This window comes from Hyposmocoma kahamanoa, unplaced genomic scaffold (assembly GCF_003589595.1).
Source record: "Hyposmocoma kahamanoa isolate Upper Pololo Valley unplaced genomic scaffold, ASM358959v1 66, whole genome shotgun sequence".
Classification (NCBI taxonomy): Eukaryota; Metazoa; Arthropoda; class Insecta; order Lepidoptera; family Cosmopterigidae; genus Hyposmocoma; species Hyposmocoma kahamanoa.
In genome coordinates this window covers 15,868,983-15,895,250 of record NW_020653854.1, presented here as the reverse complement: position 1 = coordinate 15,895,250, position 26,268 = coordinate 15,868,983, and the positions used below count along the sequence as shown (strand labels likewise).

Here is a 26,268-nt window from a genome sequence, read left to right as displayed (position 1 = left end):
TGAGAACACAATCAATTTATGTGTCATGACATAATCGACGTATAACACTAAAACGTCATTGGAAATGTAATTGCCCACATAAATCTTATTAACAGATTAGAATTCTTTATGGAGAGAAACCAACTCTGACAAGAAAACACGAATGAATCATGGATGACTTCCTATGTCAATCTTCTGAGTGACATATGAACCGTGGACCGTTAAGTTCATAGACCTTTTAATAGTGCAAGTGACATTAAACTGGAAATCAATATCGTCCCTGCATTATCGACACTGCTTGAAAAGCAAAGAGTCGGCAAGTGACTGCAAGTGTCTTCACAGCTGTGATCGATCAGGCTTAGTTGGCACACTTTATTATTGCTGTATTAAGGTCGATTTTTAATATTTTATTAGTTTACTAAGAGCAGATCGCCTTTATAAAGTGCTTGGATTATGTTTTACGTTTATTTTTTAATGTTTTATAATCAAAATTAAATCTCACTTGATCAGCGCTTTGTTTAGGAGCTGATTTTGTTACGGAGTGAATTCATTTCTGTTAACTATCTAAAAGACTAAATTATTAATTCGAATTCGTCTTAGGTGTCTGGAAGAGGAATTAATGGAATCAATTTTACTTGCATTACATGTAGAAAATAGTGATTGAAACAGAATAAAAATGTTCCAGGAGTTTTTCTTTATTATGTAATTAAACAAAAGGGGAAATAAAGTAAGTTATGACTACAAATTAATAATAATGTATCGCATAACCACGAATTTCCTTTAATGGATGTATTTACTAGAGCAACGGAACTCACAGAACACTCAGACCAATACACGTTTTAAAAATGTTTTAGAACCGGGGCCTCTTCACAGCAAAACGTTGGGCCACCAAGCTTGTCGATGACGTATAATTGGTTCACAAAGTGAAGCTTTGCACAAATAGGACGAGAAATAAACAAACAACGTTAAGGTATTTTAATTTCCGCCGACAAATAAACTCAATAAAAATACGTCGTGGTCGATAAAGGGAACGATAGGAAGCGTATTAGAAACCCGATACTTCACAAGAGATTACAAATATAATCCAACCCGTCCACAGCCTATCAAAAGTTGATAAAATATTTTTCATTTATTATCTAATCTACGCCAGCCTAAGTTTGAATTGTTTTCGTTAACTAGCCAGTCTTGAACGGATCTTGCTACGTAAATATTGAATTAAAAACAATGGAAAAAAGATTAATGAGATTCAACCCTAAATCTTGCCGTGTGACGAGAAATGAAACTGCAACGAAATCTGACGGTGAGTAATTTTATTTGTATTTTATTTTTTCTTAATCCTTTTAAAAAATGTCTGTATTAGTATCACACGAGTTTTATTTAATTTTTGTGATTTAGGACTTTTTCTGATCGAAGCGACACAACGTTTCATATAATTTGCTTTTAATTAATAAAAAAATTAGTCAACTTAAGCACGTATTGGATTTATTGGAACAAGTCAACAAACGATAAACAAATAACTGGAAAAAGACAATGTCCATAGAAAATCAAACATTAGACCTCACGTATGAAAAATCTTTAGCTATATAAACATAATATATAGGGGAAAGGTGTTTCAGATGATTCCCTTAAGGAAGAATGGTGGTAGTTTAAAAGATAAGATATTCAGCCTAAAGCATATGTAAAAGCGTAGAATTACAGATTAATTAAATTTATCTATCTCACTAATGTAATCTAGGTATAAGAAACACGGTACGGAACTTCGAAAACAAATAATCCTAATTAATTAATATCTTATAGGTACCTAAGGCTGGGCGATATTGTTTTTGGCATTGACAAAACATCTTGTTTCAATAACCCATATATCCTCGTCTGCATATCTTTAATGTACTTGACGAGCTCGATTTCCTGTTTAACACATCTGATGAATACATATTTTTTTCAACTTAATATTTCATTGAACCAACAGACCCTTTATTTTTAACTTTAGCCCGTCTTTTACATAACGCGTATATACTGCGACCTATTTACTTGCCAAACTATGTGGCATCCTACTTTTCACACCTCTAGTTCTTTAGATCATAGTCCTCCGACCACCCACCACGATTCGTTTTTCTTTTATAATTACGCGGCCAGGTCTAAAACAAGAAAAAGCATTTATATTTGTTATCAATTGAGATCAATCATGTAAACGAAATCCAGTCTTCTACTATTTTATTCGTATTGCAAATTATTAAATTAAGAGATTTCAGTACTCAGAAAAACATACGAATTGATAATAGTACATTAATAATATATACAGTACAAGATGATCCCCACGATTCATCTCTTACACCAAAACCTAAATCATTTTGCCCCAATTTACTTATTTTTATTTTTTGTTCGGCAAACTAATCTGTATACCATCTACTGTTACCATGCTATTAAAAAAGTAAATAGAGCATTATACAAAGCCACCAACACAAAAATCTTAGCAATTGGTTGCTTAGAATGGAAGTTGCCTTAGAATGGAAGTTGTTGAAGTGGAAGTTGAAGAAGCTTATAATCAACTTTATCTTAGATCAAACTCACACAATTTTTATCCTTTTCCACAAAAATGAACTCGTCACTCACATCGCTATTACGAATTGACAGATAAGAGGACACATTGAGGCCTACATTTTACTGTAGAAAATATTTAGATGACGTTACTAGTTTCGCTACAATTGAAAAAGATCATCTTACCTCCAAGGATCATCTCGTACACCTTTCCCCTAAATTATAAAGCAACACTTCACTAAGTCGCCTAAAAGAAAGTTGTAAACAAGAATAATTATGCGTTCACCAAAATTAAAGATTTCCGTTCCCTTATTGGAAAAAAACAAAAAAAACTTTTTTTTTTAATTGATACGTAGAGCTCGTTTCTAAAGTTCCATAATGTTAGCGACCCCATCTACCAACACCAGCCCTACACCTATTGCAGGCTCTTAAACAGTATAGTTAAATCCGTCATCCTGCCAGTAGATGGCGTTGTTTTGTAAATAATATCGGTGACAACTAGGTTTCGTTGTTTATGATTGTTATTAATAATATCTCGACTAATATAGTAAATATATAATAATTGTGTCAATAATGTGTAACTATAATAATAATTGTAACGATAATAGTAACTATAATAATTGTAAAATACTGACACTGTTTACTTTAGAGAAATGATTGATTTGATTGTCTATACATATAAGAGGTGCTCTGCCTTTAGTTGATGAATATTTTTCTCAGTTTGCGTTTTTCAAATAGAATCCGTTACGTTTTTCATTTCCGTCACTCTTATAATACTAGTCAAACTAGGAAACAGTAGATACGGTTTATCCATGTCTAATTGTCTATTCGTGAGTTCATCATTCTGTCCATCTGCCCGTCTATCACTTGTTAATTAATTCCGTGTAAATACGAAATTCTCGGAACATTCGTGGAAAAACAGGTAAATCAGTTAATAATAAAATTTTCCAGAACATTCAAGTTGTTACCCCGTTGTTACCCCGAAACTCCCGTACCCAAGTATTAACAAATATCCCTTTTTCACGGTTCGTCACTTGAAGAGCACTTAAGCCGAGCTTGAAGCGTTTAGATAATATTTTTCAATAGAAATGACGATTTAATTTTGTATATGAAAGAAACATTTTTGAAACATAATGCCCATAATTTACCAAAGCTGAAAGAAAATGGAATGAGTTTCAACAATTAATGAAATTTCGTTATTTTGACATATTTTTCTCTTTGTCTCCAGCTCCATTTAATTCTCTAATGCACAAATTGTTGTTCTCTATGTAACTAACATTTACAAAAATCTACTAAACCCTTCTCAGACTAGATGGTGTTCCTCAATTCATAAGGTAACTTCTGAACTACTAAGGTAGCTTACAGACATTAATTGTTAATCAACTTAGCATAGTGCTAGTGACTTGTTTATTGTAATCAATATCTTTTTGAATTATAATAATATAGATAACGACAACGACATTCCTTTTAGAACAACCTATAGAACTCTTATATTGAATTAAAATAGCTATAATATACCAAGTGAACACAGATACTTCATTTAATCAACATTTCATATATATTACATTACATTTTAGCAAAAAAAAACTGCATATTTGATTTCCATCTCACTTAACGGAAAATAACGATAAGGTCGACGATGAAGCTTGCACGCTCAAATAATGCCTATTCACTCCGCCTTCAAAAGGTCCAAGTTATACAAGTCATACCGCAGTAGGTTACTGTTTTGATAAAAATGTCTAAAGTGATTTTGTGTATTTTTAGCAGAATATTTCTTAGCGATTTCGACGAGTCATTACCCATTTTAGTAGAAGTGACTTGTGATTCTTTAAGTTCTACGAATTAAAATTTTAAAGTGTCTTTCTACTCTTCAATACGAACAAGTTTTACAATGGGAGCCCCTTTGAAATAGCTATAAATTAATCAATTGTTCCATACTAAATGTTCACGACCCAAAATTTAAGGAACACTGACGCCGGCTTTTTTTACGTGATTTCAGATGGAACCCAAGGCAAATTAAGCCTGTGCTAACGAGCAGCATTGCCCCCTAAAAATTTCACATAATTGTCTTTTAACGCTTTCATGGATAGTACTTAAATAATACTACACACAAAAATATCAGAACTTTTCGTTCTGCTTATAGTGATTGAATATAATATGTACATCGTTTGTAAATTATTGAATTTTGTCAGTGCGTTGTTGATACTTCCCTATCCTTCAAAGAACCCATGTACATCAAAATGTACATAATATGTGAAGTGATTCAGACCCGGACAATATTATTCCTATGATCACGTAAACTCCCAGTGTACATTATAATGAAAATATTGCATTCAAATTTAGCGCTATGTGTTCTATATAATCATAAGGTATCCAGAAAAATACGTTTTTCATACAAAACTGAGGGCATACTTGCTTGTGTATGACACGTGTTTAGTACATTTCAATAAACATAGTAGGGCGTTTAACGCTTTTCCCATTGTATCTTGCTGGGTCTTAGATGACTATAGAAAAGTAATAGGCGGCAACTACAGAGAACGCACTCACTAATTGCTCTGTAAAGCTCGTAGTTGGTTTTTTAGCCTTACCCGTACGAAATATTGTACTATCATATTCTTATGTTTAATTTTATGATAAACGCTGTCAGGCTCAACTCACATGACAAACGCTGTTAGGCGCAGAGTCGAAGCGTCGTGTCGCGTCCTGTTTTTCAACTACAACGCATCACTATCATAGATTTCGCGAAGGCGCACATCGTCGCGCGTCGACGCGCAATTCCATATATGTATGACACAAATTTGTATCTTAATAATGGGAAAATAGCGATGAATATGCTATAGGCGAAAAACATGAAGCGTCGCGACACTTCGACTCTGCGCCATTGTGACTTGAGCCTTATTGTCTATGAACGAGTTAAGGGTCACCCTACACATAGATGTTTGCAATTGGGCTAACTTTACTATTCCAGCTGAACAAATATCAAAATTACGTGCATCGCAATCGCCCATCGCCATCTCCCTGCAACGTTGCCCGACCTGGACATCACTCGAACCGCTTCGCTTCAACGGATACTGGGACAACAAAGGCAACGGAGTGTTGCTTAACAACGGCCAAACTGGTGAGTATCTCGTTAAGACTTCTAAAGCCGTTTTAACAAAAAAAAAACAGATCGCTTCAACAAACAAATCGAAAGCCAATAAAAAACATGATAATTAACTTTTAATGCACGATCGATGTTACGATAACAAATTCCACGTACCTAGATAACTATAAATATATATATGGTGCCAATGAATTAGGTGGGTACGATTTTAGATGTCTCAGATTTCATTAATTAGAAGGATCAATCTAAAATACAACTCAAAAAGTATTTTTAAAACACTTTAATATTTTACTTATGAAGCAAATTTATAATTCCTGTGTATTAACGTCAGTAATTTACTGACAATAAGTTCACTTTGTTATATCCTTAAGTGATGTCATGTCGTTCACTTTCTTTTTCATTTTAATGGCGAAGTGGCCAGTGATAATAAAACGTTACAAAAGATAACATTGAAGAGGAATCAATGTATAAAACACAAAGTAGTTATTGTATGTATGGGTGTGTTTAAACTTGTTATCTTATAGTTTTCGAAGAACTATCCCAGATTTATATTACTTTTTTTACAATCTTCATTTGTTTATAGAGGGTGTCACAAATGCCCCCATCTACATACTTCTTATCTCCTTAACTAATTTAGCACCCAATTCCCTGGATGAACTGTTTCACGAGGAGCTCTACTGCTACATGGTGATATTTACATAATCTCGTAACACTACACAACACATTTCTAAGTTCTTTGTTGTCAGTTTCTAGATTTGTTGTTCACATTTACACTTAATTTGAAATATAATCTTCTATTTTTGGTTTTTAATAAAGAGGTATTCCAATTTCTATTTATTAATATTTCGTTATCCTGACCACAAAAGCAAAGATATTGCTAGGAAATAAAGTTTTGTCTTGTTTTAATGATAAAATCATTTTTTTTTATTGTTTATTCACAAGTAAAATAGTTTACATAAAATAAAACAAAAAACCACAAAAAGATTTATGTATCGCTGCTATCACATGTTGTCAGGCGTCTAAGAAAAAAATAATATTGTAAGGGGATCGTGCGTACGGCAAATAAAATCCAGAAGATTTGTAGATACTGGAGGTTTATTGATGTAGCAGCAACTTAGAAGATACAAGTACAGTGAGACGATCTACAGCTACGAAGCTACGAAACTGTTCCACAAGTGGAAGCAGCTAACGTAGAGAGGCGGTGGCTACGATAGTGTCCCACAAGTGGAAGCAGAAAACGTAGAGGGGTTACGACTATGCGCGCAGCTACGACCGATACTACACCCTTCGGTGCAATCGATTTACTTTCCCGATTGGTCCACTTTCACTATTCGTCTTCTTTCCCGATCGGTCCACTTGTCCAAATGGTCCACTTTCCTGATTCGTCTATTTCTCATTTCGTCTACTTTCACGATCGGTCCACTTGTTTTACCCGATTCGTCAATTTTTCATTTCGTCTACTTTCCCGATCGGTCCACCTGTCCCAATAGTCCACCTTGCAAGTTAATAAAATGTAAAGTAAGTTAATGAAATTTTACAAAAAAAATTTTCAAAGGCGGTTTGTAATTGCATAATTGCAGATTGTCATGGAGTACATTTTTTATATTTTTGATAACGATGGCCGCTTTACGTTAACCATGATTTGAAAAAACAAAATCAATTAGACAGTTTGTTTTTAACGAACTTGAAAAAAAGGAGGAACTTCACAATTCGACTGTTTTTTTATGTATGTTTCGCGATAACTCAACGGCATTTGGGAACCGATTTTGAGGATTTTTTTGTTGGAAAGAAGATGCCTCAGTAGTGGTGAATTTAAATGTGAAGAAAATATTCCATCTCTAAGTGTGGCAAACTAGGCGTGAATCCGCATTCGCGCACTTCCTGGTAACCGATTTCATTAAAAGTTGGCAAATAGATGTAATTCCACGAACTTTTGAGGTCGGTTTTTTTAGTACTCTGTACTGAGATTATCTGAGAAGACGCATCATTAAAGTAGACCTATCGGGAAAGTAAACCGATCGGTAAAGGAGACCGATCGGGAAAGTAGACCAAATGGGAAAGTAGACCAAACAGGAAAGTAGATGAAATGGGAAATAGACGAATCGGAAAAACAAGTGGACCGATCGAGAAAGTAGACGAATAGTGAAAGTGGACTGATTGGGAAAATAGACCAATTGTGCCGAAGGGATGGTACGAAAACTGTCCCACAGGTGGAAGCAGATTATGTAGAAGCAAGTTATCACGTTCGAAAGGAATCCCACACACAACTGGAAGCTAATTCGGAAGCGAGGTATCAAAGCAGCTGAGCACCCTAACAGAATACACATATTCAAAATTCCATGTCCGATGATATTATTTGCAGTGAACACTTTGATAGCGCGTTTTAATTCCATCACGACGCCATCTAGCGGTGTGAATCCGAACTAAATAGGTGGTCGCACTTATTATAATAGTTTGGTTTTATAATTGTGTTATAATATCTATAAAATATTTACGCGCAAATTACGCTACTTACACTTATAACCATTAAATTTCATAATTTGACAAATACATTGATAAAGAACTGTTTAAAATGTTTCTGGTTTACCTTTTTACCAGAAGTCAGAAGTTTATCGAAAACGTCGCTTTGCAATTTATTAAGCATAATAGTAACATGCATCTCCAAGAACGCCTTTCATAATATGTTAATGTATGAGGAAGAACATGCCTTGTATAATAATTTAGATTTCGCAGTTTATGAATTCTTGTCGTTTGTTTTGACATGGCGATTTTATCTATTTCATCACACATTATTATTTGTATATTTTTCTATGTATGTCTAAGATTCCACAATAAGTACCGAAACAAGTTGTTCCGATCATTTCTATATTTATTATTAACTGTTGTTGGCACAATAGATTTCAGTAGTTGTGATTTTAGTAAACTTAATTAGAAAATGATAACCCGGAAATCAAAATCATGTTATAGTATAATCGAGCCAATTTTCATTTTCAGTATTAAATGCTCTAGATTAAAAAAGTTTGATTGATCAAAAACTATTAATGCACTTTTGAAGCTGGTATGCTAAACGTCATTTCCGTATGTCCTTATAGAAAGTTGAATTTGTAAATCCGGGGAAACTACAGACCACATAAATACTAGTAATAGGTTTCCATAGTCTATGGGCGGGGCCCGCGTTACCTAGCTCAAGAACTAATATGAGTGTCAATAGTGCGTCAGTCGTTGTTCAAATGTGATACAAGATTATTTTGTGGAAAAAATAGAAATATACCGTGTCGTGCCATTATATCCTGACACGTAAGAAGCCAAATCTAAAAAATACTCCGGGAGTCATTCCATTTCATCGGTAACTACTAAAACTCTGTATTTCCTAATATTTTGATCAATACAATACCAATATTTCGAAACAAAAATATTTTCTTGCAACCAATTAATAACAATATACATTGGTTGCTAACCATTGACGCCGTCAAAAGAACAATTCGAATGACGCTCGATGAATTGCTTGCACTAGCGACGTATTACACTTGGTACTGGGTCCGCGTGTTGTAATCAAATTATCGATATGTAGAAACTCTGTATTTAGAGACCCTGTTTTGGTTAAGTTCAATTTTTTTAGTACAGCGGTACCAATGTGTAAACATAAATTGTTTACCGGTGTTTAAAAACTAACAATTTTGATTACTTAAATGTTTGGTACCAACTCTCGCAATAGTGTTTTTTTTTTAATTTTCAATTTAAGTAAAAACGATGTATTATTGGAAAAAAAAGGAAATATAAATAGATGAGGTACAGTATCGACAATTTTACAATGCACGTAAGCTCGTGGAGTATCCAACGAAGACTTTATGAGATTGGAGATTTTCTTTCCCTTGTCTACATGATTACTATCGTATATATAGTAGTAGGGATACTTGCTTATTATACGTTACCTTCATCCGCTTGAGTTATTAGTTTTATCACAGCCATGATTACATTTGCAGTTTTTGAATTGATTTTTTTAGTTTCCCGCCGGATCCTTTTTAAAGGAAAATAGGGCTGAAGCAACAGGCAAAGCTGGGTAAAAGCTGGGTACCTACTAAATGTAGCACCATTTGCTATATGCATTTCATGACATCACATTAAATACATATGAATAAGAACTGAAAAATTCATTAAGAAATAATTTGGTTTATCAGGTAATATATGACATGAAACTCAGTGTCGCCTTCACAATTTATAGACCACATCGAAATATGAAAACGTTTTTGAAGCATTGTCAGTTATTTTTCGCACAGTTCTCATGAAACAAATGATTCCTTCAGAAATAAGTAACTTCATTTTCTTCACAAGCTCGTCGACGCTATAGGTGTTGTCATGTTCAGTCAGTTCAGAATGAGGTAATTCTTGAACAAATATATCATATTTCAGAGAGAATAAAGATTTTTATAATGACTGTGTCTTAATATTCAACCCTCCCAGTGATCGGATTGACTTGAAATCTAATAGGTTAATGAAAGTACGATGACAGTATAATAAATCAATAATACTGTGATTGTAGCATGTAGCTACGCAGGCGTGTGCGTGTGCGTGTACGTAACTAATATTAATTAATATTTGCGTGTAGTTAAACATGCGTATTTGGTAACAAATGTGCACGTGTGAAAGTCAGCTGCGTCAGTTCTCGAAGAAATTGCTTTATAAACTGCCTCCGTGGCCGAACGGTTACCATGCCGAACTGCCACGCAGAGGTCTCGGGTTCGATTCCCGGGCCGGGAGAAATATTTGTATGGCCTACATATATTTCTCTCACGAGTTTGGGTGTAATTTGTGGTTGTCTATGTGTGTGTCCATGGCACCCGCTATACAGGGTTTCCCTAGTGCGGGGCTATATTGAGTGTGTGCGTTATTAAAAAATATGCCGTTTCCATATACTCCGTGGTTAACCCTAATTATAGCAAGAATAAAGCAATGTTTGGTTCAATATTCCGCTAGTTACGAAACATAATGTCGATATCATTTAAGTGGTGACACTTAAATGATATCGACAGATAGGGATGTGAATCCCTATCTGTAGATTGTCACCTTTTTGCTTTTGTTCCAAGAAGTTTATGTTCATAAGATTGTTAGCTTTTATGTGACTAGTAATAATAAAATCTTATTAGATCCAAATAAGTTTAAACTTTTTTTACCAAATGTTTTTTATTATTGTCTATTTTCGTTTGATAATTTTTAACCTATCTAAATTATGTCATCTTAGTACTAATGTAAGATTACGTTTTCAAATGTGTGCATGTGGCGACACGGGTTTTGATACAAATGTTGCTTGATTGGGGGAAACCTTAACAATGTAGTATTTTAGCACTTAAAAATACAAGGGGTATATATATATGTATTAAACAATTTAGGGTCCCGGTTTATTTTTTCTTCTAGCCTTTATTTAGGATTCTACGCCTGTGACGTTCACCTCGCTGCTATGTCGGTGCCATTGGTGTCTGCTACATTAATGCGCAAACATCGGTCTTGCTTCAACCATCATTTATCTGTCATCTTTGTCTTTTTGTTTATAGACTTCACAAAGAGGGATAATAGTTTGAATACAAATATTTTACACGGTCACTAGTGACAAGTGTTCTTGTAAATCTGTTTTATTTGCCAAGTAAATGTACTAAAATGGTGTCTATGAAAAACATTTAGTACTATCTAAACAACCTTAGAAACAAAAAAATATAAAACTTTCTAATACAATATATTTGTTACATTAACACGTAAAATGTGGCTGTTACATAAATCAGAGTACATGTGTCGTTAAAAAACAGATAAGATAGTGTCATAGATATCAAAACTATGGTATTCAGCAGCGTGTCTAAAAATTTAACCGAAAAATATTAAGGATTAAAAAAATTTCAGATAATGTTGTCAGGGCGATAATACAGAAAATATAAGAATTATTAGTCGAATAAAGAAATGATTGAGACTGATTGACGTTTAATACGAAAACAAAAGCTTTTATAGTAGAAGGTAGACAAAAATGACCATGTCTAAAATTGTAATTTTCCTCCTGGAAATCGGTCGAAGCTGCAAATAAAATTGTCGTGAAAATAATCTTTCCACGATTTTTTGTCGGATATGTTTAAGTTTTATCTCTTTATTCAAGAAATTTTTTTCAAATTGAAATTTTTGAAATTTATTTCAAGAAAAATATCGTAGTAATTTTAAAAAGTGCTAAATAAAAATAAATACATATTCTTGTAATAAATATATAAAGTGCGTGATTGTATTCGTATATTCGTATCAACAAATCTTTTCGATCTCTCTGATCTTTTCAGAAACAAACAAACGAAATGAAAGCTAAATTTAAGAAATACAAGAAAAAGCAAAGATATCTATCTATCTTCTGTCTGATTTGTTGCGGATAATGGAACTCCCTGTAAACAACCTATTTCAACAATCTGATAAAATACACACGCAGGGCAACATACTTGCTGTTTTGAACTTTACTTAAGATAATAATAAAGCTGATACTAAATTGCCGGTAGACAAATTCTTGTGCAATTTTGCACTCTATTTGCGAGCACTGCAACTTGAAAATATTTGTATTACAACTTGTATAACTCGTTTAATGGTGATAGGAATTGCAGGGTACAACGCAAACGAAATTTAAGCGATACATTGATTCGAATTGTTGTCATAGTTAAGATTGTCAACTATAGAATCTCAAAAATCCAGTGAGTGGCGGATGTACTATCAGAGCGGTAGTAAATATCGCACACACTGGCTTTAACAGTATCATTAGTAAAAAATCATCACTTTTGGGGTTTTGATGAGATCGCTTGCGGAAATTTTCCTGCTTTTCGAGAAGACAATTGAAAACATTAATAATCACGTTATACTTAATCTAAAGTCAGCTAATTTTGCTTTCAATGGCTGTATGATCTGTCTGTATGACTATAGGACGTCCAAGCGGAGTCATTTTCTCTCTTCAGAAGTTTAGTCAATACTGCCCTCTCTTTTGTTCAAAAGAAAGTCGACCTAAATTTGAATTTCTGTCATTGTAATCAATCAGTGAGTCAGGAGGCCTGCTATGAGCTTATAAGCAGCTAGCCAAGTTTCAAGCAATTCACTTGACGTGGTAAAACTAACTTGCATAAATTCGTATCATTCGTATCATCACCTACACAAAGTTGAACGGGAATGGCATGACAGGATGATGAGTTTTACTTTTTAAACGTTAATTATTGTCTCTGGCTGGCTAGCTGACGTCTAACAAGAGCGAGATGGAACTACATACTAAATTATATGAAAAAAATAGACAAATGTACTACCCTGGGAGCGTTCAAGCACCATTGACCGATTGTGTTCAAAATGAGAATAATTATACTTTTTTTATTAATTTTATTATTAATCACTCTTATTGCGCTGTTTTGTAATATCGGCAACTTTCAATCATACTTTACAATTTGTCGTACGACAAAATTACATGTCATATCTAGTCATTATCATTGAAATGAATAAGGTGAGTTTGCAATTTGATAACATAATTGGAACGTATCTTGTATTCGTACATTTTCATTGATTGCATTAAAGTAAAATTAGGCACTACTCAAACATTATTTTATGTTTTCGCTAAGTCAATAAAATTATTAAAATTCTATTCAAAAATTGCAATAACATTCATGCCAATAATTTGTCAACAATACGTTAATGATTGGAAACTTGAACTAAAACGTTCAAAAAACGCTCAATAGTTAATTAATAGTATTTATTTATTGACAATCGGCTATATAGCCTAAAAGACAACAAATAATTATGAAACTGGAAATATATAAATAAAATAAAACTTAAACGAAATTTCTTAAAAATGTAACAAATCTAAAAAAAGTTAGTCACGTAGCAACTTTATTTTAATTGCTTATTTTGACAGATGAGACCGCCATTTGCCATATGACACGTCATGACACGATTTTACTATGAAAGAAAGGGTGAACGGATTTCGAATGGGGAACGTAAACTGCATGGACAGTAAATTGTTTTTGTGAGGTCCGAATTTGACAGGCAATCCAACTTACAGGCTTAAATAGGATTGCTCTAAGAGCTCATAGTAGGCCCCCTGGTCGTCTGTGGAGGTTCGACGTGATACTCCTCCTCCAGAGGCACAAGACTGAACCCCTGGACATCCTTTGTACTGACAGACCGTGCAACGACTGATCGGTTAGGTTATTCGGATCGTACTTGCTACATCTGCCATCTTTGAGTGGTGCAAGTATATTATACTCGTAAATTAAATTCAAACAATACAAAATTTTACTTGTCTGACCTTTTCTGACGTAGTCACTACGCAATATCTCCCTAACCCTCTATTACAGTGATGGTAATATATACATTTTTTGCCCTTAATTGCAGCATACTTCACATTCGACACTCCAAATCGTCCAAGACTCAGCGGCGGGCCTCTCTGCGGAGAATATGTCTTTGAGCAGATGCATTTCCATTGGTCGGTTGATGACTACACTGGGTGCGAGCACGTACTCGATGGACACGGGTAAGAAAATAAACCTTATGCGCATAAACACTTATGTTTCAGTGATGCCTATTACATTTCCGACGTGTATTATATATAAACTATAACTTGGCAAATAGATGTAATTCCACATACTTTTGAGGTCGGTTTTTTTAGTACTCTCTAAGTAAAGTCAAAAGTACCGAAGCCATAGGCCAAGGTGCAGCAGAGAGCTAAGCTCGAAGTGTCCTTACGCCACAGTACGCAGGTAGAACATGGAGGCTCTATTACGAGTACAAGTAATGCATACGTATATGCATTTACTATTTCTTATATCTTGAAGCTATTGAATTCTACAAAAGAACGAATTCCTGGGCATGTATTTGTGAAATACAAATACGCCTTTCAACTACTAGATTTTTTTTTAATAACATCAAATGGCGGGACGAACAAGTCGTGCACCTAATGGTCTATACTATGCTATACGCCTGTCCATAACAGTTACAGTGCCATTCAGAGCTTTAAATCGCAAAGATCTGAGGGGCACTACCACTGCGCCCGTCACCCTGAGACGTAAGTGAGTTGACAAGTCCCATGTGCCTGTAATTTCACCAGCACCCTTCCCCTCCAAAGGTATAGAGGTAGTACTACCCTGGACGAACTCTTTCACAAGGAGCTCTACTGCTATTACTCTACAATTCAAATACTGCCCAGCTGTGCGTACAATTTTTTAGAAATATTTACCACTAAATGAAATCAAACTTATTTTATTTCAGATATGCGGCAGAATGTCACTTGGTTCACTACAACCGCAAGTACCAGTCATTGGAAGCAGCGGTAGGTCACCCAGACGGACTCGCCGTAGTGGGTTTCCTCCTCGAAGCGGTAGACGCTCCCAACCCAAGATTCGACACGCTCGTCGAGGGTATACAGGGTATTAAGATGAGAGACCAGACTGTGCAGGTTACTCCTGGTAGGTGTAAAACAAACTTATTCTACAAGTCGATTATTATTAAGGGCATTATTTTAGAGTGTCACATTACGACGTGACTCGTAATAGACCGTCTTCTCTGTAGTGACAAAGGGATTTAATATAAATAGAAATCATTTATTGCAACGGCACGTTATAAAAAAATACATATAAAGTTATATAATTTATTATATATAGTTTATTTTGTGTTCGGACCTATGCTCTACCTAGGTGAAGTATGGGATACCCACGTGTCCTTCTGCTCCAACTGATAACAATTCTTATACAGTCATGATAATACACTTCACAATAAAATAAATTGTATTGTTATTATGGCACTCGTAGCACGAGAATAATTTTATGAGAAGTTCATAAAATTATTCTATTGATATTTTATTCATTTAAATTTTGGGAAAATTACTCATGTCATTTGCTTCTGGCGTTTAGACATGTTGGCAAATATGTTTACAAATTCTGGCAATTGAAGCACAAGGACCTGTAAGTGCCCCATGCTTCACCCACGTAGAGCGCTTAGATGAAGCACGAAGCTGGACTTGTCTGTACTTGCTTGGCTCTTATTAGAATACAAGAACACAAGATATTTGTTTGCTAAAAAATGTAAATGTTGAAAAATATTTTGAAAGACACTAGAATTTTTGATTAAAAATATGAAGAGGACTACAGCCGCAGACACCATCTCACCCGGGTCGGTGGGTTCGGTCATGGTTCGGTCTGTAGACCCCTTAATATCACGATAATACGACGAACTGTCAAAATTCTAGAAAGGGAAAGGTGGGCGAGTGTCGACCTTGAATTAATATTTTGGCATGGATAAGATTGAAACATGGTGACCATAAACAAGTATAATATCATTGCTTACAATACTTTTTGCCAAACCAGTTTTGGAAGCCAGGGACGAAGTACCAAACATCAGTCATTAACCAATATATTTCCACAGATTCTTTAGCATGGATGGAGCGCGATGATCTGTACGAAGGTACTTACGTAACCTACAAAGGTTCGCTCACAACGCCACCCTACACCGAATGCGTCACCTGGATAATTTACGAGAAGCCTGTACAGATTGGCACCGAACAGGTAAAAGAATATGATTAGGTTATACGCTGAATCCATGAAAATTGATAGCTTGCATTAATATAATCAAGGGCGTCTACGCTATAGTTAACCCATTAACGCCCAAATACAAATTAGCGTTAAAAATAGTAAAATTTTTTTATGAACCTTTACAAAATAGCCTAGTTATGAGAAAATTATGAAGAAAAAAAAGATTTTATTTTATTTTGTATGAAAAAAAATGCCGTCCTCAAATGGGGACAATGGGTTCAAGCGGTGTCAAAAAATTTGTAACAATATTTGTCGGTGCACAAAGACTTGACGCATTTTTTATATTGCCAACGCGCTTATTTGTGGCTCAACAGCTATTTTTGCACATCGTAACTGTTAAGCCAACTTCTGAGCGTAGTGATCAACACCAATGTTCTGTAGATTTAGCACCAAAGAAGCTGCTGGATGTAAACTTTGAGTATTTGTTTCTCCAATAGTGACGTGATGTAACCGTTTAACTGATGTAGCTGATCTAGCTTCGTATTATTGGTCAGGAGGTGTAAACGCCATGTATTAGCTAGTGCTAGGTGCAGCTTGTAGTGGAACAACACCACCAGTTTTTGCCTCGAATGGCAGTGCGATACAAAAAGATTGGTCAGCTTGATTTATCCTGCTGGTACGTTTTAAATCACGCAGGATACCCACGTCAGCTTTCTGTTTATTCACAGTGCTTTATCTTTTTACTTTCACCAGAGAAAGGACATTATCATAATCAGAGCTCATCGTGCAAATACTATTGTCAAGCCATGGAAAAAACAGAATTTGGTTGATTGGGTAAAATCGATAGTCAAAATTGGCACGGTTTTACTCTACATGTGTATTACAAATCTGGTCAAGTAGATATTTCTTAGTTTTTCCTTTGCAGACAGTTTCAGTTGTTCGATAACCAGTTTGCCGTAGATTATTAGATCTTGTTACATAAGAATAGTACTTCTACATTGGTGAGCGCCCTCAGTTCCAGGGGAAATGCCCCCTAAATCTATCTCCACATCATGGTCTCTGTCATCCATTACAGCTTCAATAGCTTTCTGAAGCCCATAGTAATAATTGTGGCTGCCAAATACCTGTTGTGTCATTATTTCGTTGAAAATTACTTATAGATGAAAAACTAATAAAATACCCCATAAGCGCCCAATGGCCCCAATTGGGGACACCGTTATATACCACCGTCTGAAGTTGTCAAAACACTATTTAACTCAATTATATAATTTTTATTTTATAGTATACGAATACATTTCAACAATATATGTAAAAAAAGAAATAAATTGTTGGTAATAACATACAGGAAAAACAACTAACTTTAGCGTTTCACGTGTGCGTAAGTTAACCCCATAAAAGGAACAGTCAAACCACTTTTATTTAATTCTAAACAATTTTTTTAAATAATAAAATTAAGATCCACTATTTTACTTTACATATACACTTTTGTAATGAGTATTAATAGTAATATAAAAAAATTACGGGTACTCAAAGTAGTGTCCTCGATTGGGCACGGCGGGCGCAAATGGGTTAATAAAATTATGGAAAAAAAAAAACAGTATAACAAATAAAAAATAAATTAAAGTAATACTGAATGTTCTTGTACATTACTGCCTGGATGTTTACTGTCTTAAAGCCAGCCTCTGTAACCAAAAACATACCATTTTGATCTCAGCTGTCCAGCTGTGTGTAGAGGACCTAAGCCAAAAGGTTCAAACGTCTTTCATCACGGTCTTCTTCCAGTTGCCTAAACAAGTAACAGATCTACAATTCTAACATATACCTCATTTGCATGTTTCATTTATATTTCAAGTCGCTCATTTATTTTCAGTAGTTGTTTTAATGTCCTAAGTAATGGTAAATAAACTACACTGACGTCTTAGGCAAAACCACGGAATTGCGTAATTCACGAACGATCTACATAGGTACCTATAGTATTGAACGAATGAACAATATCTGCACGTAAATTTTTCCAAATTTATAATACTGCAGTATTTTTTAAATATTTACCGCAAACGAAAGAAACAGTACCAAATATATTTCTTCGTACAAATATAAATTTGGCAGAAAATCAAGAAATATAAAAACCGTTTGTATGCGACAAGGAAACCTTTGCGACGTATCTGGATTTGATGTCGCAATTCGTAAAGTTAATCTTTACAGAATATCAAAACATGGTAAGCAATGAAATAATAGGTATACTATGTAAACGCAAAGGTTTGTCTTTATAACTTTTGCTTGCTTGCACGCAATACTTTTAAAATTTTCAACCCCTATTGAAAAAGAGCAAAAATAAATTTATCGTCATTAGTTGTGTGTGTTTTGAGTCGTTATCTCCCGATAAATAAAAGATTACGATGAAGACAGAGGTTTTTTAAACCTATAATAATCTAGGTGATTCAATTGTTAATTTAAAAAGTGCAACCGTCTATCTATCTCAGGTACTTACAGGGGCCCCCGCTTTTGGTTGGACTGGCAGTTCACACACTGAACCAACTAAACAATCTGGTTGATATTAAGTGCGCAGACCAGCGAATAGTCGCCCGATTGTTCTCTAAAAATGTTGCTAGTTAATAAGCTGATTTCGATGAGAGTAGTGAAGAGCGTAGTGAAAAATTCAAATGGACGGAGGGCAATCAAATTGTTCAGAAAAACGATCAAAAAGAGAAACACAGGTATTGCGTGCATCAGCAAACTAAAAATCGGTAGTTGTGCTCGCGTGGAAGCGCGCCGCCACACCGGTTTAGCAGTCTATATTATATATATATATATATATATATATATATTTCGCTAACAGATCAGTTTGAAGGCAATCGAGTGGCCCATCAAAGTTATTTATCGCCAATACCGAACCATTATAACGTGCACACTTTCATACATCTTCATACTAATTAAGGACATGGCTGAACTAGACCAATACAAACTCTGTAGTCTGCGGGGACTCTTATATTTACAATATCAAATTTTCACTCAACTAATATGACTAGATACCACAGAGGGTTAGGTACCTAACGTAAATCTTTATCTTCGTGCTATGTGCAGTATAAAAATCATGACATAAAAGTTACATTAAATATGTCAAAAAACCTCCACAGATTTTTTTTTATAATATCAAGTGACGGGACGAATGAATCGTGTGCCTGATGGTAAGCTCTCAGAGCTTTAAATCGCAAAGATCTGAGGGGCACTGCCACTGCGCCCGTCACCCTGAGACATAAGTTGACAAGTCCCAAGTGCATGTAATTTCACCAGCACCTTCCTTCAAAACCGGAACGCAGTATTGCTAACATTACTGCTTGGCGGCAGAAATAGGTAAGGTGGCAGTACTTCCTTGGACGAACTCTTTCACAACGAGGTTTTCTGCTGCTAATTAACAAATGGTTTACCATTTATTTGGTTGTTACCTTAAAAACCTATATTCTGTACCTACATTAATCACGACATATAACAATATATGCCCATGACTACAGAATTATAAATTGATACTGTGCCATTTTCGCCTCTGACTAACACACTATATCGATTACAAACACTTAATTGAAGAGGTATACTCCAGTACATAAGGCATCAATATACGAAATTAATTTCCCTATCCGGGAGCAATTTACTTTGTTGAAAGATACAATGGTGGGCAGATTAATTTCGATATTACAATGTAGAAATTAATTTATAGATGTTTACGAGAGCCGCCTTTTAAATCATGGTGTTCAAGAAATGCACAAAGAAAGGAAATAAGTACCATTTATTGTTTGCGACCATCAACAGGATGGTGGCTACATGACCAGTTAGCCACAAACGAGGTGATCATTTTTTTAAGTACTACGGGAGCGGATAACTTTAGACGATTTTGGCTCGCCTTGGGAGAGGGTCGACTTTCGTTAATAATAATCTTTATTTATCGAATAAATGAAATATTACAACATCGTGACGCTCTGACTTCCAAACTATTATGGTACTATATCTTGGAAGTCAAATTCTTCCCAATAAGCACAATCACAAGAGATTTTATATTGTACGACTTAAAGTGAGATTTAAATGTATGATAGTAATAACACTAAAAACAAAGCGAAATAATTAAAAAAGAAAATATAAAAAAAACGTAAATGTTGTTCAAAACCATGAGTACAAATTCATTTAGATTCGTCCATCCAATCCACTAAAATCAATATTTTACGAGCTCTTCATACAGGGTTTTTTTGATTTGTTGTCTTAGTTAATTAAGCACATTTTCAGTTAAATAAGCACAATTATATATTTATCACTTACAGGGAATAAGTTACAAGATGAAGTAAGATAAGAAAAAAAAGAATAAATACAGAACCGTTAAAACATAATATATCATTCAATAAAATGTACATATCAAAAGTGTATGCGGATCAAGCACGTTTTTGCCAATTACTGAAAATCAGGTTTTTTAGTGATTAAAAAATACCTTGATCCATAGACACTTTGATGTGTGTACTTACTTGTAGACAGTAATTTAGTAGCTTAGTAGCAGCAGAGCTCCTTGTGAAAGAATACGTCCAATACTGTCACCTTACCAATTTCTGCCGCCAAGCTGACATTACTGCGTTTCGGTTTTGAACGGTAAGGGTGCTGGTGAAATTATACGCAAATGGCACTTGTCAACTATGTCGCAGAGTGACGGGCGCAGTGGCAATGCCCCTCAGATCTTTGTGATTTATAGCTCTGAGTGGCACTGCAACTGTAATGGACAAGCGTGTCACTCACCAGCAGGTGCGTGACTGGTCCGTCCTGTCACTTTACTTACTATTATAAAAAAAAATCTGTTGAGGTTTTTTAACATATTTAATGTAATTTTTATGTCATGATTTTTATACTGCATATAGCACGAGGATAAAGATTAATGTTAGGTACGTAACTCTCTGTGGGTATCTATTCATATTAGTTGAGTGAAAATTTGATATTGTACGTATAAGAGTCATCGCAGACTACAGATTACCTATAATAAATAACATAACCGAAAAGACAATATGGCGGACGTTAGACATGACAACGTATCTGAGCGATCGGTTTTACTCGTTGCATATAAAAGACATTAACGGGTCCATTGCTGTAAAGAATATAAAAATATTATTTAAACATCAGAAAGGCAAAATAAAGAAATGGGTATTTAATACAAAGAAAAGTCCCGATTACGTACTCGAAATTATATAACAAATTTAACTCCACAATAGTTATTAGTTATGCAAGGGTGCGAAGTTGTTGTTGCTGCGAGTGCTCTTATTGAAACCTGAGCAAGCGGATTCTAAGATTGACGGATTCAAAAGACGTGAAGCAAGAGAACTTTGCTGCCGAGCGAAACACACAACTTTTCACCTCACTATAGCGAGAAAAATGTTAGATGAAAGAAAAACAATTGAACTATAACAAATCAGTTTTATTGATTCATACATCAAAAATTATATACACTCAGTTTTATTGTTTGTGAAATATAATAGTTTAATAAACAAAATTAATTATCGTTGTCAATTTAACGTCAACAAGAATAAGAATAAAATAAACCAAAGAATTTATATCACATTACATCATTATTACATCGAAAGAAAAAGTTAGGTGCACCACAGTTCGAATTTCAAAAACCTTAACAAAACGCTTTTGTGCGCAGATGTCAAATGAGAAAGAAAACCTTTCCGATCTAGCGAGGTAAAAAATATCTAGAAACGCATTCAACAGTCATGACAGTCTTTAAATCAACAAAAAATATAAAACATTTTATTTCCCTAAAAATAGATACATTAACATACACGCACACGCTCACGCTCACGCACACGCACACGCAGTGTTTCTTTTCATTTAATTTGTACAATAGAATTATAATACCTGTCTTGATAATAAGTTTTTTTACTGTGAAGGATCCATGAAGTATTTGCTTTCCCAGATACCCAAGTTCCCACTATACCGTACTAGTTTTGAAGTCAAGGCCACCAGGCGATGTACCTAAAACTTTTTTATTTAATTAGGAGACATGATAAATTTCTATAAAGATTTTTATATTACTAAATTACAAGTTACTACCTTAGATAATTCATTGTCCAGTAGGAACAAATTTGTTTCTGCAGTTTGCTTATCGGAAAATCTAAAGACAGTTTTTATGTAGTCCGTCTTTCCGATCTCATCAAATTCTTTCTTTCTTCCCACTGTACAAAATACGTTTTATGGCCAGTATAAATTCTCCTTTGTCCCAAGCAAACTGCCTTTGTTACGTCAATAAGTCTATTTTCCAAGTTCCACGGTAATGATAAGGGTAAAGCTATGTTCAATATAGTGTAGAAATGGAAGAATGGTTTGAATTCCAAAAATACATTTTTGTATAGGTTCCGAATTCTCAGAATATCATGAACAAAAAGGATTTTTTGACATCTATTTTATTTTATGTATTGATTGGTTCAGCAACAACTTATAATACTTAACTTAAACTTTACATACATTATTATAATCATACAAGACTAGTATGTGAGCCAATTACAGCCGAACACACCATTGTAATAATCACTTAAAAACAACATAATTAAAATAATAAACTATTTCTACATTTTTCTATTAAAATATATATTTAATTCCTATTGCTTACATTATATTTTTAGATTAGATAAAAATATACAAAAAATAAACATTTTAATGTCCAAAAAAATTCAACTTTATAACGGGTTAAACTGTCAAAATATATGTCAAGATCTGCACGACTCAAGCTATTATATTAATATACTGTATATTGAAAGCATCCTGGACGTCGGGGAATGGCTCATTAAATTTGTCCTGACTGGACACGTGAAAAGGTTTGCTAAGTTGCCTCCTTGAGTTCGGATGTGGAACAGTATATTACAACTCTCGATAATGCTTCCGGACAATCCATACTCCCCGCAGCAACAGCAACAATCTACGATTTAATCGGTAATTACGATTAAACACTTTTGATACTTTGCTTCAAAATTTATCTGCGAACTTAACTATCAAAATTTAAGTCATGTTATTTAGCTCGCGACACGACAATTAGTGTAATGAATTTTTCTTACCTATTGCAATTACCGTATTTTTTCTTTAGCTATGATTTATAATGTATCATATACCACATAATAAGTACAAACAATAAGTCATGGAAATAATGGAATACTTTTACAGAAATATGATATTTCCCATCTGCTAAGATGTTAAAAACCACAAGAAATAATATCAATTTCCAATTTCCGGTAATCATGATATTCTGATAGACCTGACATCTAACGTCCTGTGTTATGTAGTCTTTTCAGTTAAAGCTAGGTATATCATATTATAGATTTTTTTACATCTAATGAGGACTAATATTTTTGTGTTTATTTTCACGTATATCTAACCTTTAGGATAGACCACGTACTTCGTTCTGACTTGACCGTGCGTGACTAAGCGCGCGAGACGCGCCATAAAATTGACATAATATCTTTATTTGTCAATCGATGTAAATAAAACAAACACTAACTAAATGTTAGCCCAGATTATCTCATTACATCACTGAAAATGGCATTTAAATTGCGTTAGCTATTGATGGAGACTAGCGTGCACAAACGTACAGACAAATATTCTAAAAACACATGTTTAAAGTCGCACCCTCACCGACCAGCGCTCGCCTGTAATGTAACATTCAAGATTCGTTTTTGAGCATTACATTATAAACTGCCTCCCTCACCGACGAGCATTTGCTTGTAATGTAACATTCAAGTTTCGTTTTTGAGCATTACATTAGAAACTACCTCCTTCACCGACGAGCATTCGCCTGTAATGTAACATCCAAGATTCGATTAGGCTGCAATTCCACCAGAGATGTGCTAGGTAGCAAGGAGTGCGTGAGAGTGCCTCCGAGTGCGTGCGAGTGCCTTTGACTGCCTGCGAGTGCCTTGGAGTATCTGCGAGAGCCCGCGAGTACACGCGAGATCCCGCGAGTGCCTGCGAGTGCCTGCGAGTGCTTTGAGTACCTGCGAGTGCCTGCAAATGCCTTTGAGTATCAACGAGTGCCTTTAGGTGGAGTAAGAAGAACATACATTATTTTGAGTCAAATGTTTTGAACTCTAGGAATAATAAATGCCTTTGAATGTCTGCGAGTGCCTTTAGGTGGAGTAAGAAGAACATACGTTATTTTGAGTCAAATGTTTTGAACTCTAGGAATAATACATTGTGAAATGTGAACGGAATTATTATTAATAAGTTAATGTCGGATCTATAATTATTTTAAGTTTGCGTAATGCCTCCCTACTAAGTATACATATAAGAACGCCCAGCCATTAAATTCTTGTGAATCCAATTGCACAACAGAGTTGTAGTGCTTGTATCAACTCTTAAGGACGTGCGGTAAATATTGTTCTCGTAAGTCGAAAAGTATTATTATAGGTCATAGCGAAGGTAGTAAGGGGTAATACTATGTCCCTTTAGTATAACGACCGCGTGTAATATGTATGGTGCCGTTAAACTTGTTATATGACATGATATATCGGCATCATCATCAACCCATTTTAACGTCCCACTGCTGGGCACTGGTCTCCTTTCAGACAGGAGTTTGAAATCCATTTAATAAGACTGTTTTAATTATATTGGAAAGCATGTAATGTTCGATATCTCATAACATATCTCATAAATACCTTAGTCTAATATCAAATAAATCCTACGATTAGTTATACCGTAGAATCACCGTCGCGCGTTTCATTAATTAATGTAGTAAATAAACATAGGAAAAACGAAATATATTGCATTTTGCCGATCTACATTACTCCTTATACTCCTCAGATGGATCTTCTCCGGCAATTGGAAGGATCGAACAGTCAGCCTATTGAACGCAACGTGAGACCCACCCAGCGCCACCCACCTGGTCACTCCGTTATCTACGTAAAACAAGCCAAGGCGAAACTATGAGATAAACTAATGCATTATATTGCTACTGACAAGCCGATATTTCTTCATAAAATACTGTCAATTGCTTATTACGTTTGTAACATTTTATTATTTGTGAGCTATTATTATGTAAATACACGGGTCCAATACATAACATCTATTGTAAACAAATATGAATTTGGTGTTCTACTTATGTATGTATTTAAATTTTATATCCATATATGTACATGCTGAGTGCTGAGTGATTCTTAAAATCACTGTTAGAGAAAATTAATATTGATTTATTATCGTAACTACGAATTGTTTTGAAAGATTGAGTTGGATTATTAATTTTATAATATAATTAATTTAGAAACCTTTCTTTTTAATAAAATTGAATTAGTTCAGAATTATTAATGTGATAACATTTATTGTACTTAATACTTTTTAGTGCTTACAAAATCGTATACGAAAAAGGGATTCATAAAAATAGTTTTTGACATGGATTTTTACTTCTCGACCAGACTTCATAGATTAATTTACGAAATGAAACAGGCAACACACAAATCCTAGACAGAAGGACAGTAGGGTTGAAACTTCAGCGGATATTCATATCCGATATCATATCGATATTGTTCAGTAGACCTAGCAGTAGAGCTCCTTGTGAAAGAGTTCGTCCAAGAAAGTACTGTCACCTTACCTATTTCTACCGCCAAGCAGTAATTTCAGCATTACAGTGTTCCAGTTTTGAAGGGTAAGGGTGCTGGTGAAATTACAGGCACACGGGATTTCAACTTATGTCTCAGGGTGGCCGGGCGCAGTGGCAGTGCTTCTCAGTACTTTGTGATTTAGACTCTTGTGGACAGGCGTGTAGCTTACCATCAGACGCACGACTTGCTCGTCCCGTCACTTGATATTATAATAAAATAAAATTGTTTATTCAGTAACATAATGTACAGAGAAAACTAAAGACTACTTATGCGATTTAATGTAAAAATAACACATGTACCTGAACTAGGAAATTCCTGTATTTCAGTTAAAAAGTACTACTAATTATAAACGTGGATACTATTAATATTATAAATACTTTTTAGGAGAATCTTATGAAATAAAATTAAACAATTAAACAATAAATTGTCAATCAAAAAAAATGTACACTTAAACAAGACAACATTTATTTTACGATAATAATTAAATACTCTGTATCCTCATAGGACATATTTTGAAGAGCTTCTTGGA

The 26,268-nt window shown here is 34.5% G+C and overlaps 1 protein-coding gene across 2 annotated transcripts; it reads left to right on the top strand.

Annotated features, from left to right (window-relative positions):
* The first annotated feature begins 1,162 nt into the window (after positions 1 to 1,162).
* Positions 1,163 to 25,365, top strand: LOC113231757 (carbonic anhydrase 1). Of its 2 annotated transcripts, XR_003310576.1 has the most exons (7): positions 1,163 to 1,279; positions 5,483 to 5,632; positions 14,000 to 14,138; positions 14,873 to 15,069; positions 16,025 to 16,164; positions 17,846 to 17,925; positions 24,946 to 25,032. XR_003310576.1 is itself a non-coding variant. In XM_026466265.1 (6 exons), exons 1-6 carry the CDS (start codon positions 1,204 to 1,206, stop codon positions 25,069 to 25,071), a joined length of 828 nt encoding a protein of 275 aa, XP_026322050.1. In that variant the 5' UTR covers positions 1,163 to 1,203; the 3' UTR covers positions 25,072 to 25,365. The 2 variants fall into 2 exon arrangements, 1 of the variants encoding a protein (XP_026322050.1); XM_026466265.1 differs by lacking the exon at positions 17,846 to 17,925 and having other exon boundaries at positions 24,946 to 25,365.
* Positions 25,366 to 26,268: the final 903 nt, after the last annotated feature.